The sequence below is a fragment of the Pseudopodoces humilis genome, chromosome 5 (assembly GCF_049639895.1).
Source record: "Pseudopodoces humilis isolate 2021_Gansu_Grassland_sample_001 chromosome 5, ASM4963989v1, whole genome shotgun sequence".
Classification (NCBI taxonomy): Eukaryota; Metazoa; Chordata; class Aves; order Passeriformes; family Paridae; genus Pseudopodoces; species Pseudopodoces humilis.
In genome coordinates, this window is record NC_142204.1 from 18,601,627 (window position 1) to 18,619,938 (window position 18,312).

Here is an 18,312-nt window from a genome sequence, read left to right on the forward strand (position 1 = left end):
TCTGGGGATTTATCTTTTTAGGTTTTATAAAAGTCTAATCTCTTATTATGCAATTAGAAGCTTACAGACTAGTTCCTTGATTAAGAAAATAAATTTGATTAATTTTCTTTCCTTTAATATTTTCCATGTATTTCTCTTACATTTGTTAAATTTACTAGCTAAAAGTGTCTGTTGATTCCCTCCCTCTGCCTCCCATTAATTTATTCTATCACCTTTTGAAGTTTTTTAAACTTCTTTTTAAAATCATCAGTGGCAAGGAGTTCCATAGTTAGTATATTTACTTCTTGGAAAAGTGTTTTAATTTTTAATCCTGTCACCTGAATATTCATTTGTGGACTTTCATACTATATTTTAAATTTTTGGGTAATAACTCTTAATTATTTTTTAAGCCTTGCATGATGTTAAATATATTTGTCATAACCTGCTTCAGTTGCTTCTTTTCTCCATGATTAAGATTATAGCCTTTTTAGCTTATTTCTTCCTTCACAGAAATGGTTCCATATCTTTGGTTATCTTGGTATCTCTTAGTATCTCTTCTGTTTCTAGATTTTGCATTTGATTTAGCCTTTCTAGTCCATTGGCTGATCTTCTACCATCACTGTGTACCCACAGCAACAGTAGGGAGTTTCCTGATACCAGATTAATTTTTGTGATAAAGTAATGTAGAAGTGTGTTCAGTGGCAGAGTGAGAAATAAGACTTCCCACTGGTGATAAGGCAGGTTTGGAGCTGTTTCATTTAGATGTACAGCTTCTCCAGACAAACGACTTTGCCAGTGAGGCCACCCTGCCTGTTTGCACTTGCCCCGCTTTTAGCCCATCTTCCCTTCCCATAAGGGAACAAAACTCGGCCACTGTTTTCCTGGTGCACCTAGGATGCAGCTCTGAGTTAGTTATTGGCCAAGTGTGTATCATGGGGGTGCTGAGTGACCAAATCATATAAATTGGCCTGTTTGAGGTATCAGCCTCATCTGGCTCAAAAGGCAGAGGTTTGTGCCACAAAGCTGTCAGATTCATGTATTGCTGTGCTCACTCTGTGAAATGCAGGACAATTTTTTCTTCTTCCTTTTCTTTTTTTTAAAGAAGTCCATAAGCCACTCTTTCCTCTCTCTGCCCCCACCCAAAATACTGAGAATGAGCAGCAATATTGCAGAGATGGGGGGGGAAGTTTTTAATATTTAAGGCTGCAGAAAGTAAGCTGTTGCATTAGAAATGGTCAAAGTTAAGGCTACGTGTGCAATGTTAGATACTTCTTTTGTGCATGCTGCCCCGTCAGTCTTTGGTCACTTGCATACTGTTTGCTTTTCTGTAAAACATCAGGTATTTCAACAACACCAGAAATGCTGTAAAATCATAGAGTAGAGCTAGATGTCTTTATTGATGAGATTCCTGCTGGCTTCACCCTTTTGTTATTATATTTCAGTCTGTAGCTTGATGACACTGCTTCTCTCTCCCATCTCATTGTAAACTGTCATTCCCTACCTTTCGAAAACCTGCTTCAAATGTAACTGAATAAAAAGCAGTGGAGAAAACCACATTAGGAGGGGGAGAAGGAAAGCAAATCCTCAGCTGTATGAAGCTGCCACTAATGTTCAGAAGCTGACAATGACGAACTGTTCATCTAAGTACAAATAGTCTTCACAGTCTCTGTGTTTCTTGCCTTGTGAAACAGTACTATTTATTTTTTTTTTTTGCTTTTTAAATATTTGGTGATCAAATCATTTACTTTGTCTAGTGTAAGCCTCTGTTGCAGTCACTCTTCACTTTGCTGTACATGAAAATCAGGAGCCTGTAGACTGGTGTGCAGTGAAATGAGCAGTTAGCTGTAGCCCAGCCTGGTGTTTTGTGATCTGCCATGTATTTTACAGTGAAAACATCAGGATAGAATACTGAAAAATTGTCAGGTTTTCATTGACAGGGATTTTAATCTTTTTCACTGTTTACATACTGAAGATGGGGACTTTGCTATGACACAAAGACACTTCAGGAAGATTTCAAACAGCAGCAGCAGCAAAAAAAATATTCTCTTTGGGGATGAAAATGTATCATGTAGGCTGTTTTGTCATTTTAAAGTTAAAACATTTCTTTTCCCAAGAGTATTAGCTGAGGAAAATCTCATATTTTTTAAAGCAGTTAAGTAGCCAAGAAGTCAGTAATATGTATAAAATGTGTAATAAATGTTGACTTCTGTGCCTTTACTCCACGATACCTTGTCATACTTGACATAGCATCCGTGCATAGACTGAGGACACATCATTTCTGTTGGGTTTGTGAGAGGGCTTGTGTTTGTGAAGGTTTGTACTGCCCCATTAAAAAAAGAAAATGGTTGCTATTCAAAAATGATTAAACCTCTATCTCCTGATTATGATTTTTTAAAATACCTTCACAAAAGAAAATCCATTAAGAAAATAGGTACTGTGCTGTAGGAAATCTCAGCAAACAGAAGTGCACAACGAAAGTTGTGTCTTTGGGTAATCAAAGCTGCTGCTGCTGCTGCTAGCTCGTGCTCTTTCAGGTTTCACTAATTGAAGTCGATCGACTTAAATCCATTGTTTGTATTAAGAAAGGGGGAGGGGAGGAAAAAGAAAGGCTCTGGGGTTGGGTTTTTCTTATTTTCTTTTTTCTGGTATTGTCTCTGTCAACATGCCACAGTTTCATCTGAAACAAGGGATGCATGAAGCTTTTCAGTCTGGGTTTTGTTCACCCGTATTTTTTATATTTGTTTAATTTGCTGACCAGCAGCTTTAAAAAATCACTTAATCAGCATATCGGGCCCAAATATTAGGCTTGACTTGAACTTACTGACAGTGTCTTGGCTCATGGACAACTGAGACGAGTTTGAATTTTTGTTCTGTGATAGGTAGAGGTGACGGAAGAAGAAAATAATAATCTGAAAATCTGTCTTGCTTCTTTTCTAGCAATGCCACAGAAGTCAAGCCCCAAATGCTTCTTTTGATCTCGTTTGTAACCTCATGTAGCTTTGGAGAGTCACTTCTGACTTTTAACACCCTCTGTGGGAAGAGGAGCAGCTCTCTAATTCCACTGCTTGGTTTTGCAGGCTTGTTTTTGAGTCACTTGGTCCCTTTGCCCTCTCTGAAGCAGCAGTGTACTGCATTTACTTTTGTGACCTGAGGAGCTGCCAACCAATGTCGTCACATTGGAAGTTCTGTCTGACCAACACAGAAAGCATCTTTTCCCTCTCTGAATCCAGGGAAGTTATCTGAACTAGTTACTGTGGCAAGTCATACCATAACAAGATACAAAATTAACTTACTGCCTTATTTTTTTCTAGGTACTCCACATCTGCATTCTCCAAACTAAGCAAAGTAGGGATCCAGCATCCTCCACCTCTTCCTTTCATTGGAAACCTGCTCTTTTTCCGTGAGGTAGGGTATGTTTTCCTTTGTATCAATCAAAGTGATGGGAAAAGTGGATGGGAGGCAGGAGGAATTGAAGGGAATCCTACAGTTCACTGGTACCACCTCTTCAGGCATGTCCCTCTGGAAAGGACAAGCAAAACAGCTTTTTGAATGAATTGGTAGAAACACTTGTGTTTAAGCAGCTCTAATACCAGGGTGAAGTACTTGCGGGAAAGAAAATGTGTAAGCTCCTGCAGTTAATTACTTGAGCTTTTCCAAGAAAGTTCATGCCCTCAGTGAAACAAACTTAGTTATGTGAATAGAACAGATTATGTTAACTAGCCCCAACTGGTTTGTTCTGAGTGGTTTTGGCTCCTACAACCTTTCTGTTTCTTTGCACTTTTGCTGATTGTACACATTTATTTTAAAGCCTTTAATGTTGCTTGCTCCCAAGCAGTAACTGGAATTAGGTACTGCTGGATGTTGTTGCTCTGTGCCGCAAATATTAGGGCTGTGAGGAAGAGGAAGTGGGGTCATTTTGCCTCCAGATTTTATTCCCTTATTTTTCTTACCCATCCTCTTTCAATAGACTGCTGATGCTGTGTTTTGTTCCTTGTTCCATTTCAGTGGTATTGCTGAGGGTCCAGGATATCTAAATAATGAGGAGCTGCCATTTCTCTGGTTGGATCTTACAGTAAAATCTCTCCAGTGTGTCTCTGTTCCAGCCCAACAACTTTTCAGGAAATCTGGGCCAGCTCCAGCTGCTGCCCAGTTTTCCCTTTTAAGTGCATGGTCATCAATATCCATGCTGAGATTTGAATTATTAACGAGAATATATTGCCTCTTACCTTGGTCTTCATGGTGATTGTTCTGTCAATATCTGACTCATTATTAGATAAAACCTTTTTAAATACCAGTTTTACATGTACATCTGATTTCATTTAGAAAATAGCATAAAAGGTAGACTTAATCTGCTCTAGATTAATTTGAACTGGAATTGGCAGGGTGACTTTAACTTACAAGGGATTCTGATGGTGTAGAATGCAGACCAGTTCACTCTTTGGGTTTCAATTCAGCTGGGTGGCAGAAAGCCACTCATTCTGTAGCTCTTTAGTGGTGAAATCCAGATATCATTAGTTACCTGATAACACTTGCTGTTAGGTAAAGGTGCCTAGAGACTAAGTTATTTTGGTGTGTTTTAGGTGGGCTTGCCAGCGTAGAAGTGTAAAGGTTTTGGGAAGTGACCCAAAATGATCGTAAGATCCGTTAGGCAAATTTCATTACTAGAATAGCATTCATTAAGTTAACTTAAATAAGACTAATTCAAAAAACCTTGATTTTTCTACCCTTTAGGAAGAAAAATAAATTAAAGGTAGCTGAGAAATTGTATCTTGGGATACCAAGAAATAACCATTTTGGAACAGAGTCGAGTGGTGCAAAGCCACAAGCACTGCCAGGCTGTATGTCCAGCACTTTGGCACTTCACCACCCATCTTCTCTACCATGCTATCGCTGCCAGTAGGAATGGGAAGAGAGGAGCCCAGGCTCATGGTAATTTTTCTTCCTCCCCTCATGTATTTTGCCATTTTTTCTGGATCTGCTGCTGAGGCTGCTTTCTTAGAATAGTGCCCATAGCAATGGGCCAGTAATGGGAGCCCTGCTTTTATACTGCAGGCTCTTGTCTATGAGAGCACTTTCAGGGACAAAAATGCTCTCACTGCAGTCAGCAGAGGACATCATCCACTTTCCCTTTCCCAGAGTGGGAGAACCATGGCCTGCCCATCACATTACTGGAAAGAGGGATGGTTTTAGGGGCTTAGCTGCTAGGAACACAGCTGTGCATGAGTAGCAGCATGTTGGGGTTGGGTTTATTATTATAAATAAATAAATAAAAATAAATAAATTATATATTTTTTTTAATAGGAAGTAAAAAAAGGTTGATTTGTTCTGTTGCTCCATCTATAACATTAAGAAGTTCTTGCCTTTCCATGTTTATGCAACCATTCTCTATTCCACCCCCGAAACAGCAGTTTGGAGAGTCTCCCTTTTAAACAGGCTGCCTCTTTCGTAGCATTGCTAATCTTGTGCAGGAAAAACATGAGCCACACTCCCATTAAATCATCAAACTAGTGCTTTCCAACCATGAACATTTATTTCAAAGGAATTAATGAATGGTGACTAAGAGGAATGAATTGATATGTGCTGTGTGGGAATCTGCATATGTGTAATTCGTGCATTTCCTGTGTTGAATTTGGCCTGCAAATTAACAGGGGTTGAAAAGCCCTGCACACAAGTGAGATCTGGAAGATAAAAGGAAATCAAGAAGCTTCAACATATAAAGCCTTGCAGTCTAAAAAATGTCCTCATCTCATGGATTCAGGCTTTTCTCCTAGAATATGATTGCTAGAAATGTAAGGAAAAAAAATAAAGCAGAAGATCAAGTCCCTTTGACATAACAGAGTAAATCTAGGACCTGGGAATTTAAGAAAGAACATTAAATGTCCAAAAATGTCAACAAAATTGTGTAAGCAGTATTTTACAATTTATAATGGTATAAATTCAAGGGTTTGCTTGTCTTCTCCCTTACTTGTGTGTAAGTCACTTCCACTGAAATAAATGGAATTTCCTATTTTGCTGCACTGTGTATGTAAACAGAGCTTCAGGCCTTACCCTTTTTTTTGCAATTCTTTTTTAAATGTGCCTGAAAACAAAGGAACAGTGCAAGCAGGATTTGACCAGTAGTGCTGGGTTGTGGGGTATTTAATAAACTTTCAAAGGTATTTTAAATAAAAAAAAATTATTCATGAGATTGTTGTTGGTTTTTTTTAAAGAATTATTTCAGCGATTTCTTGAACAGTGTATTTTCTTTGAGTAAAATAATAGTAACTGTTAATATAGTGTCTCTGAGAGAGGAAAAGGAAGTGTGGAAAGTAAAGGGGCTAAGGAGAATGCAACAGGAAAGACCTATCTCCATCACAGAAAAGGAGAGTTTAAGAGCTGGCTTGGGGAAAACAAAGTTATTTTACTGTAAGTCACTCCTTCTCTCTCAAGTAAAATAAAGGGAGATAATCACACTCTGAAACTAAAACATATCCGAGTTAATCGGCTTATCTCAACAATGAGAAGATAGGAAATTATTGCAGTTCTGCAGCTGGGAAATTATATGAGTCCAAGATATTAGATTAAAAATTCTTCCATTGCATGAGAACAATTTGTGGTGGGTAAGTCTGATGTAATAGTAAATATGATTAGGCTGCTTAAAAAAAGCAGCATGTTCAATTTTTTTCCAATAACTGAGCAGACTTGCAGCCAACAGACTGCTGTTTTGCTACAAATTCCTGACTGCTCACCTCTCCATGTGCTGCATTTTTCCTATGAGTCTGGAAAAACGTGAGGGTTGTTTGTGATAGCTGTGTAATGGTTGATGCAGGGGTATTCACAGCATGGACTTTCACACATGGATCTGTATGGGCTTTATAGCAGTAGATTGCAGAAAAATTAAACCAAATTATTTTATCAATTCCCAGGCTAATGATTTTATTACGTGACAAATGCTCTGAAAACTGTGAAGCCACATACCTGCATCACCTTTTCTCTCATTTGACCTGTTGCTATGGCTGTGCTGTGCTTTTCTCCCCCTTTCCCATTCCATTCCTAAAATGACAGCTATACTGTTTTTGAATGTCATTGACTCTGACATTTGCACGGCTCTGGTCACCTGGTACTGTACCTGTGTGCACTGCTCCCTACCCAGCCTCCTGGAGAGCTGCAGCAGCTTTGGGGCTGCCCCTGATGTTTTGGGGTGGTGGTAGGTGTGCGGGTTGCTGCCTTGTTTTGCGGGTTGCTGCCTTGTTTTGCTTCTCAGTAGGTGGGGATGTGCAGTTGCGTGCAGCTGAGTGATGTGCTTTGGGTCCTTACAATGGCGTGATCATGTGTTGCTTTCCTCCTATTACTCCTAGCAAGCTCCAGTGATGCTTTTGACTGTCTGTGTGCTTGCATCCCTGCCTTGCATGTTAATGAAAGACATCACTCTCTTTAGCCCCTCTCAGCTTGGACAGGATACTCTTTGTTTACTCTGTTTATTTCAGTCTGGCCTACTTGTAGATTCTGGGCTACCCCGGGGCGGCCCATTTCTGCTGAATGGAAGTGGGGGCTGTGTGGGTGCTTTGTCTTGCTTTCAGTTTGGGATCTGGCTGGGCTGTGTTGTTTTATGGCTGATGGGTGGGAGTGAAAACGGGGGAGTGCAGGGAGGAAGCAGAGAGCAAATACTATTTTTTTTCTTTGCTACACATCTGCCAAAAGCATCCTTTGAGTTGGACGTAAAGGAAAATAAAAGGCAGAGTCCCTTGCAGGAATGAAATTACCCCATGTCTAATTTTTAGCCTAGAAAGCACTGTGTGGGTGCTTAGAGAGAGAGGCTGCAGTGTTTACTGCTCTGGAATTTAATGACACAGCATTCAAACCTAAACAAGGTTGAAGAGAGGCAAATGGTGAGGGGAGCAAAAAGGGGGGAAAGGGAGGAAAAGGAGCTCTCGGGCTCTGGACCTGGATTGAATTACAAGAATAATATGACTTATATTGACAGTGAAAGCCTGCATATGGTTTTGTGTTTCTTTGTGCAGATAAACAACAGAGGAATGAGATAGGGAGTGTGTGTTTTGCAACTTGATAGCTATTTGTGTGGAACCAGAAAGGTAGGCTGTGGCATCACCAACCAACCTGTCTTTGTCTCCCCCAGATGCCTGTGTGCATCTGCTGTGGGCTTCTGACAGCCAGAGCAGACCTCTTGGGGTGATCCAGGTCTTCTCTTATATCCTGGGAGTGCCACCACCCTAGACTGGGAGGCATGTGCATGCATGTGGTGCAGATCTAAACCTTGCCATTTCACTGTCTGCAACATGACAGAAAACCTGCAGTTAGATGTGGATTTATGTGTATATTTCTGCATCTATAAAGCCGGTCTTTCTTCCCTTTAAAGATGTGTATTTTCTGAGTTTCATCTGATAGTCTGTGTTACCTCCTTTGATCAGATGTTAGCATTGTCAGATAACCTGACAAAGTTGGTGCAGTGTCTTTTTGTGGGAACCTAAAGCAGGAAATCAAGACATTAAGACAATTGGCTGTCTCACACTTGACTAAATGCTATTTGCAGCCTTCAGCCTCAGTTTCTGAGATGAGCATCAGGTAGAGCTGTGCTGTAGCTCACCCCAGCTTCTCCCTGCACTGGTGGGGGTCTCAGCAGGGTGAGCCAGCGTCTGGGGGAGCAGTGTGTGCACCTCAGAGACCCTTCTGTAGAGACACAATGTCCTCAGCTTCTTTGCACTTGCAGCATTTCCCATAACTGTGTTTGCAAGATACACCTGAATGTGACACCAACTTTAAATAACGTTTATGGATGCTGAGACAGTATTAGGGTGCACAAAGCACTGGTAGATTTCATGTGATAGAGAAAGGGGATGAATCCTCTCTGTCTTGCTGGTAAATAATGGTGACTCATGCAATGAAGGTGGTAGTGGTCATGACAGATGCCTTTGCTCTTCTGTCTCTTCATACAATTTTTCCTTTGAGGGAAGAAGCAATTCCTTTTTGTATTACAAGGAATGGTGTGCTGATGATGTGGCTTTTTCCTAGAGCAGCTCTAACATTTATTTTTGTGCAGGACTGTGTGTATGCTTCCCATAGACCTCGGCAGTAGCCTCTAGAAGGAGATGCAGACTTCATTAATGAGCATCATCATGTTTTTGGTATCCCTTAACCCATGCTTTAGTTGTTCTTTTTGACACACTTTATACTTGCCTTCTTAAATGCTGCATGGTGGTGGGGGGGTGGTGGGGTGGTGGGAAGAGGCAGTGGTTGAGGCAGTTGGTAGCTCTGAAATGGAAAGAGGATGATGTTTCCTGTGGCAACACAGAAAGTGAGAAGAGACTCCCTAATCATGCTCCTGGCTTTCCTCAGACTCTCAGTGTGGGCAAGTCTGACTGGGGCAGAGGTTTCTTCTTTTCTGGGTAAGCAAATCTCTTGCTTCTCCTTGGGCCTCTTTTATCCACCTGCAAAACAGTAAAGATGGTGTTCTTGAATACATAGGTTTGCTTTTTGATCAGGTTATGGTGAAACATTTTGGACAACTCCTCTGGAAACTGTTAGGTTTGGGGAAGCTGATATCACTGTCTTGAATGGACTGGGACCCTCCAAGGCCAGAGGGAATTTATATGATTTTGCAATATTTGCAGAGCAATTGGGGCTGTGAATGAATGCCAGGCCTGAGTTCGGGCCTGTGAAAGAAGGTATCTGAGTGAGGTGGTCCCCAAGATAGCAGTCCTGAAGGATACTTCTCTTGTATGCCATCCTTGACCACTGTCCTTTGATGGGTTTCTGGTGGCAGCTGCCAAATGACTACCCAAGATGAGTCAGAGCAGAGGTCTGCATCATTAAAATGACACCTGGCTTGTGAAAATGGTGTAGGGAAGTTTGCCACGTGTTATATCTTTTGTAGAGTATATTTGCACGTTCATCACATAACCCTCTGGAATTTGCTATGCAGCCTGCTCTTCAAGCAGCGTGTCCTGCTAAATTAAGGCCTGACATGCAGCAACAGTGAACCCAAACAACTGAGCACGCAGTGTTTGGGCTGAGAGAACATGTAGTTGCAAAGGTAGTAGCATAAAGGTAGAGCCAGTGTAGTCACAAGCCAGACTTTACCTTGGGCTCCAGAAGAAGTAGGGACCCTCACCTTGAAAAGCAGCAAAGTAGGGATGTGTTTGAACAGGGGAATTCCAATAGCTGTTGGAGTAAACTCAATGGACTTTTACATGTGAACTTATAAAAAGCAGGACTACTTCTTGGGTGTGACTGCCTTCTCTTCAGTTTTGCCTGTAGTTGCATTGGCCTGGAAGGAATGAGGTTGGAATAGATAAAATCTTTTAGTCCTTGAAATTAAGAAAGAAAGCAACAGTCAGAGATATGATGAATAAGACCAACTCTTGTTATTTTGCATGAAATTGTAACTTGCTCACATTACCTGTTAATTTGGAGTTTGGAAGCACCCTATGTTGTTCACCTTCTTATTGCATGTGGAGAACCCCGCATCCAGAAATCCAGTACTTCTATGTCAGCAAGACAAGTACGTATAATAATGGCCAGGTATCAGTTGTAATGCTAAAATTATAGCAGGCTCAGATTGGGTATTGTGAACAGTTGTTATCCATGAGCCAACAAATTTAGCAGAGTCTTAACTTCATTAGCAGTGTCTAAATGCATTAGCCATATGCTCCTCAGCATATGGGTAAATACATAACAATTTATTTTCATTAGGGTTTTCTTACAAGTGCTGCTAACCCAAGCTCCACTAGAAATGTTTACAGCACGACATGTCTTTTCAGATAAGAGGCTGGCTTTCTGTACAGCAAGTCATCCTGAAAGGGTGACAAGCAAGATCCATCCCTGTCCTTTCTGGGAATAGACAGGTACAGCTGCTGTGGGTCTGATCCACTGCATATAGCTAGGCTTGGTTTCTGTAAGGCTTTATATTAAAATGAAGGCTTTGAAGAACACCCTGTTAAAACACGTGCTGGTAAATCCCTGGTATTCATTGTGTGCTGCCTTCTGGTTGCCTGCAGTGCACCTTGGATGGCATCACCACCTGGTAGCTTTGTAAGACTCATGATCTTCTAGATTCTTCCCACTTTCCCCCTTCCCAGGCAGGATGTAGAGTTGAAATCTAACTTTCCCTAAGAGGGACTGAGTGTGAAATCAGGTCATACTCATGGCCTGTAGTCAAATGAATGTGATGGAAAGGAAGGGAGAGTTTGTAGGGTAGGCACCAGGCAGGACTGTGAGGGCTTCAGTAGCTGCAAAGTGGCACTTGTGACTTGGCCACTGTGTGCTCAGCATTCTCCTAATTTCTCAGAAATAAATGAAAAGCTACTTTCTTTACAGCTTTTTTTCTGAATTTTCGTTTAATTTTTTTTTTTTATAAGCATTTATGCAGCTTGATCCTGAAGAACAAGTTGCCTAGAAAGACACTGAAGAGTAAGAAAGGACCAATCTTATCAGAGAGGTAGAAAGTTCAAAAGTTAAACTGTTTCTCCACAACCTCAGTGGCTTCGGTGCATGTCTAAATTTGGATGGTAATGTGAAACAAGAATCAGCTAGAGCTGGAATCTAATCAGGGTTTTTTTTGAGACCTGACTGGGTTTTTTATTGTGGTTGGGTGGTTTCTTGGTTGGTTGGTTTTTAGAAAAGAAGAATCAACAGAAAGTCTAAACAAACCTGTGTGCTTTAGAAAGAAATGTGTTTCAAATTGCTGTATTTTCTTTCTGACTTTGTCATCATGCAATGCTGATGAATGGATGAATTGAATGATTGTCTTTGGTTGTCCTTGGACTTTCAAACTTTTGATTTTGTTTATTAATTATTAGCTTTTTTTCCCCACTTAGATTCTTTAATTTTGTAATATTCTATGAATTTTAAGAGATTTATAAAAAGGCAGAGGGAAAAGTGAAGAACTATCTTTGGATAGTTGTCCTGGGAAGTTTTAAATATTCAGGTAGCAAAAAAACCTCACTAAACATTGGTAACTTATTTTATGTTATTACAAGAAAATTGAAAATTATCAAGAGAAAAAGAAACTGAGCTACATGTTTCAAAATATTCTTAACTATGTAGTTTCATAATAAAGTATGCAAGAAATAAACATTAAAATAATTGTAAATTAGTCTTTGCTATTTGCTGAATTTCTGTAGTTTTTATGTATTATATCTGATGGCTTTTATTTGTTTCTGTGAGTGTAGAAAATTGTTAACTTTTATAGGCAGGATGATGCCTGAGTTGGTTTAGGCAGGATTAATGAAAGTTAGGCTAAGGGAGCAATAAGAAGTCACATACATTGATGAGTTTAAATATTCTCTATGAAGCTGAGTGGGACTTTAAACATGGCTGTTATTCTGAATGGCGCTTTCCCTGTTCACTCAAAAGGTAAAAGGGGAAAAAATGCATGGAAAGAGAAGGTGTTGGAGGGAAGCCTCTCTTTGGACACATAGAGAAAGGGGATGGTGAGCACCAAAGTCTTCCCTAATTTGCCTTCATTTGCTTTTATTTCCATATATTGAGAGAAAGCAGTGGGTGATAAGGCCTAGATAGGATAAGGGATGTTGTGGCCTTAGAGAGTTGTCTAGGAAGGAAGCACAGAGGGGGTTATGAGTTAGAAATTGGTGACTGATACATGATTTTTGCAGAGACGTGAACACATCTGCCTTGATCTGTTAATACGCTGCAACATGTGGTACATTGTCAAAAGTGTGTGATGAGGCAGAAGGAGGAAGGGGAGCACTTGATTTATCCTTATTTTTGTTCTACTTCTGAAGGCAATCTAGGGAAGAAGCACCTTGCAGCCAAGGTGAAGTGGAAAAGGCACTTGATCACAGAGAAGGGGAAAATGGGAGAGCTTTGGGGGGAAAAAAGCTGTTGGTGACCTTATATCAGAGGTCTCTATTTTAATAAAGAGTCTCATAAAGTTCATCACAGATAGAATTAGGGACCTTGCAAGTATCTTGTAGTTATATTTGTGTTTATATTTCTCCCTGCTTCTTTTGTTTTCCCCCCAGTGCCCCAGGGAGCCATCTCTAAGACCTCATAAACGCGAGATTTCATTTTCTAATGCTATTTCATTTCCTGGATGGAGGACCTGCCACGAGAAGACCAGACCTCAAATTATAATAGTCCTATAAATAACTCCCTAAGGCAAAGGGGAAAAAAGAAAGCCTTTGAAAGACAACCGCAAATGCAAAAATGGAGGTTTTGGGTTCTTGCAGAACCAGACTAGGCGGTTCTAGTTAGAACATGGTTAATTTTTGTGTTTCCTTGTTTATCTCTTTGCATTATTTATGTACAAAATTATATCTCAAAAGTCTTCAGTGGTCTTTTGCTTGAGCCTAATTTTCTACAGCGTTTTGATGGCTTTTGACCTGTCTTTAGATCCTGCTAAAAAATGGAATTTCCAGGTAAAATTGAAAACAATCCAACAAACTGACTAAAACAAATACAATGATGGATTGAGTAAAAATAGTCTAAAAATGCAACTTCTTTCTGGGTGAAGTAGTTTTAATTCAGCAGACCCAGACAGTCTGCCTGCTTTCTGCTGGAAATCTGTGCGGAATTGGCACATCGACTAGAATAAAAACATTCCCGAGGAATCGGCGTGTTCTGTCAAAACATTTGAACAGCTCCTGTCTCCCAGAGCACAGCACTGCTCTGGAGCCGGCAAGGGAGCTCTGCAGCGCGTGGTTCAGGCTTCCCCTCCAACCTCCCATCTCAAATCCACCTTTTTGCATAAGCACGGGCCAAGTGTTTCAGGTTCAGTTATATTTAGCTGTGGAGGTAGTAGAGAAGGCAGTTTACAGGAGCCCTTTGCACTGTGTTTGGACCGGTGTAAGGCTGTCCTTCCCCTGTTCCCGCTAAGGCTCTGTTGTACATGGAATCTTTTAGATTGCAAAAGATTTTTGGGTCCAACCGTGATCAGTGCCAAATCCACCACCAAACCATGTCTCTAGGTGTCTCATCTACAGGTCTTTTAAATACCTCCAGGCATGGTGACTCAATTACTTCCGTAGGCAGCCTGCTCAGAGCTTGACAGCCCTTTTGGTGCAGAAATGTTTCTTAGTGTGTGAAGGAAAAGTCACCGAGTTAAGGTTGGAGGATCCCAGTATCTTCCTGGAGTAGACTGGGTCAACACAGTGGCTGGGGACAGATAGGGTGGGAAATGTGAGCTCCAGGAGAAGTCCTGCTGTGCAAAGATGGGACTCCCCTCCAACAGATGTCACAGTGCCATGTCTTTTGCTGCTGCATGACTCTGCTACATGTGAGGTTACCCTCCAGCAGCAAAGTTCAACCACTGTGTTGTGGACTAATAATAATAGTAGTAATAATAATAATAACAACAATAGCAATAATTTTTATTATTTGATCAATTTTTAAAAAAAATGTAGTCTTTGGCTAGAAAGTGGTATGCAGCAATTACAGTGTTTAACAGAGCAAAGTGTGATGAAACTCAGCCTTTTCAGCTTGACACTGATTGCTTTACTTTTGCTAAGGAGCATCTTGGTCCACCAGCACCGAGATGAAGGAGGACTTGCTAGTAGGCTCTGCTCGCTATGAATGAGACTGGTAAAATCAGGCCTACAGACGATTTGCTAGAGATACTGTCTGTCTGTTACTGAGACTAATTGCTTAGGAATGTAATTCTATCATTCCTGTTACCAAAATTGATATTCCCTGCCTGCCTCTAGCTAAATTAGTTTTATTTTTGCAGAGTTTCGGAGCTGTTGCCTGCTAAGGCGTTGTGGTGGACAGCAGTCAGTCAGTGTGAGAAACAAATGAGGTTTTTCTTTATACTTGACAGAAAGGTGTGTCTTAAGCAGTACTTTACAGTGCGGATGCAGTAGCAGATGGGGTCCTTTAAGGCTGTACATGTGCCAGTAGCCTGTTTGAATGAGTATCCATGCTATTCTTTTAACACCAGGAGGAAATTAAAGCCCAAATAAGCCACTTCTCTTCCCCTGCCCCTTCCGGTAAGGGAGGGACCAAAAAAGTGCCTGACTTTTGCTGCTGAAAGCACTCCTCACAGCGATGATGTGGCTGGTATGGAATAACAGCATGGTCACACCCACACAGTGCTGAAAGTCTACACCCTTTCTGTAACCAGGGCAGTCTCGTACCTGCTTGTCTAAGCCCATCCAGCAGAAAAAGCATTTCTAAATCAGCATAAAAGTAAACAAGGTGGGAAGGCAAGCAACCCGATGTATGTGGTTATCTTGTGTATGTGCTTATCTTGTGGCACATGCCCAGATAGCGATTTGGTATCCTTTAGAATACAAGTGGCGTCGCTGATGTGATGGACAATGACCTGTGCCAGCCCGAGCAGGGAGGACAGAGGTGGATCACAAACCAGCCCTAGATCTGCATGGATTAGTGTCAGCACAGCAGACTTGCAGGGGATGGGCTGTGAATGTGCATTCCTAACTCTATTACTTATCCCCTGGGCCAGACGGGCCAGATGTGTTGCATTGCATGGGCAACATATTTAATCTGTGAATGATCATTCCTGATGGATCCCCTCCAGATAGTCCAAAAGTTACATTACTGAGCCCCAGCCTATTTTACATAGAAAGACAAGACCACCCAATCCAGTGCCTTTAGGGAAGGGAGAAGGTGGAATTGCTGTGATTTCACATTTTATCAAGCAGCTGTGTGCTCCATGGACAAAATGCTTATGTACTGGTGTCCAAGGAAGCTAAAGCTGTGCTTTGGTACCCAAAAGTGTAACCATATGATTTGTCACAGGAGTTAACAGGTGTTGGTACTTCTAAATGTTTCTATAACTACTTTTATTTAGTTATGCGAAGTCTAGCCTGCTGCACTTAATTTTGTCTTAAGCATATACTATGCTGAAAAAATATTGTCGCCTTTGGGACTCAGGTTTCTGGAAACTGAGGTTTCCCATCCCTGAAAAGTTTGGACAGGGCTCTGAGCAACCTGATCCTGTTGAAGGTGTCCCTGCAGACTGAAGGTGGTTGGACTAGAAAGCCTTTAAAGGTCCCTTCCAACCCAAGCTATTCTATGACCAAAAAGATGAAAAGGTAATTCATCACAGTATGGCCATATGGGAGTGGGAAAACATGATAAAATCCTTCTCTGAACTATTACAGCAACTATATGTTAAAAGGCTTTATGTTATTATTGTTGTTATTTAACTATGTGTTAAAAGACGTTTCACAGTGATGAGCCCATCTTTGGATAGGTGAGGTAACAGACTGGAACAACGGTGTCAGGATTGAAGCCTCTTAATGTATTATATTACTGTCCTGGTCTGGAACTCAGGTTTGTGCAGAACTTACCACTGTCCTAACACAGGAGCATTCCCTTGATATGCTGAAAGCTTATCATCTGGAGAGGGAGACTTGAAAGAAAGGAAGTGTGCTTGCAGTTTTCTGTGCAAGGAAACTGAGGGCTGTGGCTGTAACACTTCTGCTTCACCACCCACTGAGATGAAGACCCAAGCGTCCATTGGGCATGGGAGCAGGTAGCCAGTGGTTCCTGAGCTTGTGCAGGAAGAGGTTGTGACAAAGACTGTGGACTTGCATCTGCAACCAATAGGCTCTGGCACTGTACCACAATTGATGCCACCTTCCCGGAATCCCTGTTGCTGCAGGAAAAGCTTATGTTACACCCAGGAGGATAATGCCTCAAAACATCCCCTCTGGAATAAACAAGTACCTTAAGCCGAGTTCAAACCCAACCTGCTTTTCTACTCCTTTTGTAGTCGGTTTGGTAATTTTCATTTGGTTTAGGAAAAATAGAAATAAGTGTTAAATTCATGCTTAAAAGATTACATCTCTTCAGACAGATTTGTTATCCTTTTTCTCATTTTCAACAAGTAAACTTGCTTTTGCAGCAGAGATTTTGACATTAAGTGTCTTGATAGAATAATAGGCATGAGATGGATTGCAATCTATTGCCTCAAGACTTTGCCAATCATAAACTAAAATCAGTTAATGCATTGAGGTAAATCTTGCTGTATTGGGCAATGAGCTAGTAGTATTAAAAAAATCAATCCAGAAAATATATTGATTATATTATCTCCATAGCAACAAACAATAATAGGATAATGTTAGATTAATAATTGTGCTTTGTGAAAACCTTTCAGAATAATTACTGCATTGTGGTCTTTTCACAATGTGGAATGTAATAACGCTTCTTCCTTGACTGCAGTCACCATCAGCACTGCGTCAAGAGATGTTGTTTTTGTGTGCATGCATATGTATTCATGGGTAATTTTGCTCCGGGTGAAACAATTCAGCAGACTATTTTGGGATCCATTTTTAAATGGTCAAGACCACAAATTGGCAATTGTTTTCCATGTGGCTTGTTTTCTCCCACCCCCTCTGACAACTGGCTACTGTAAAAAGAGGTCGTTAACATTCCTTTCCTGCCTCTTTCTTTACAAGGCACAAAGATTTTGGCATGTAACAAAACTAAATGTCCAGCTACTCTGTTAAGGATCTGTGAGAGAGAGGAACTCTGCTCTGAAGACTGCGCTTCATATCTGTTCCTTTAATTGAATTTAATCTATCATCCTCTAGGAATGACTTGTTCTGCAGGAGCTGAGATATTTGCCTGTATTTTAGGGGACCTGGTTCTCTTGTGCATCCTACATTGTCATATAAATAATAACCTGAGGTTGTTATGAATATATAGAGATACTTTCCTACATATAAGTAAGGAGGTGTACATATAACATTTTTAGCCTGAAATTTTGGCAGGAGAGTCAGAGGACTGATATATACACTCTTCATCTGGGTCTTGCTCTTCCACATCAACCCTGTAATTTATATCTTGAGTTAAAAAGAGGCATTAACACAAATCCATGATGAAGAAGCCAAGTTTTTGGAGTGGCTCTGCGTAAGCTCTGCTCAGCAATAACAAAAACATCTCTATATTATTAACCCTGTGTTCAGCACAAATCTAAAACATAGCCCTATTCTAGCCACTGTGAAGAAAAACAACTCTACCCGAGCCAAAACCATCACAATTGGTAAAACCTCACAGTTTTATCCATGAAGTTTAAGCAAGGAAACCATCCTGTGTCTATGAAAGGTCCTTGGGGTCCTGGAGTCCATTCTCCTCCTGGTCATGCCAGTATTTTCCTGTTGATCAAGGGCTGGGTTTAGAGATCAGCTAGCACTGCTGCTAAATCTTGCACTGGCCAGAGCTTCCCCATGACTTTTGTAGGGTGCCCTGTGCTATTCCCAGTGGTATGGTGGGATTGCCTCTTTACTTCAGAGGACATAAATGGATGCCATGTTGTCTGGTGGTCACTCCTTCGTGCCTTTTTCTGTGGGACAAGCCTTGATGTCAGGTTAGACTTTTAGCACCTCTTCTCACTGTGCATCATTTCATTTT

At 40.9% G+C, this 18,312-nt stretch overlaps 1 protein-coding gene across 1 annotated transcript in view; it reads left to right on the forward strand.

Moving 5' to 3' along the window:
* The window catches only part of TBXAS1 (thromboxane A synthase 1), a 229,152-nt gene that overhangs the window by 51,681 nt on the left and 159,159 nt on the right, over nt 1–18,312 (forward strand). The window contains exon 3 of the mRNA XM_014256837.2: nt 3,291–3,384. Coding sequence (XP_014112312.2) covers nt 3,291–3,384 — 94 coding nt within the window. The remainder of the gene's footprint in view (nt 1–3,290; nt 3,385–18,312) is intronic.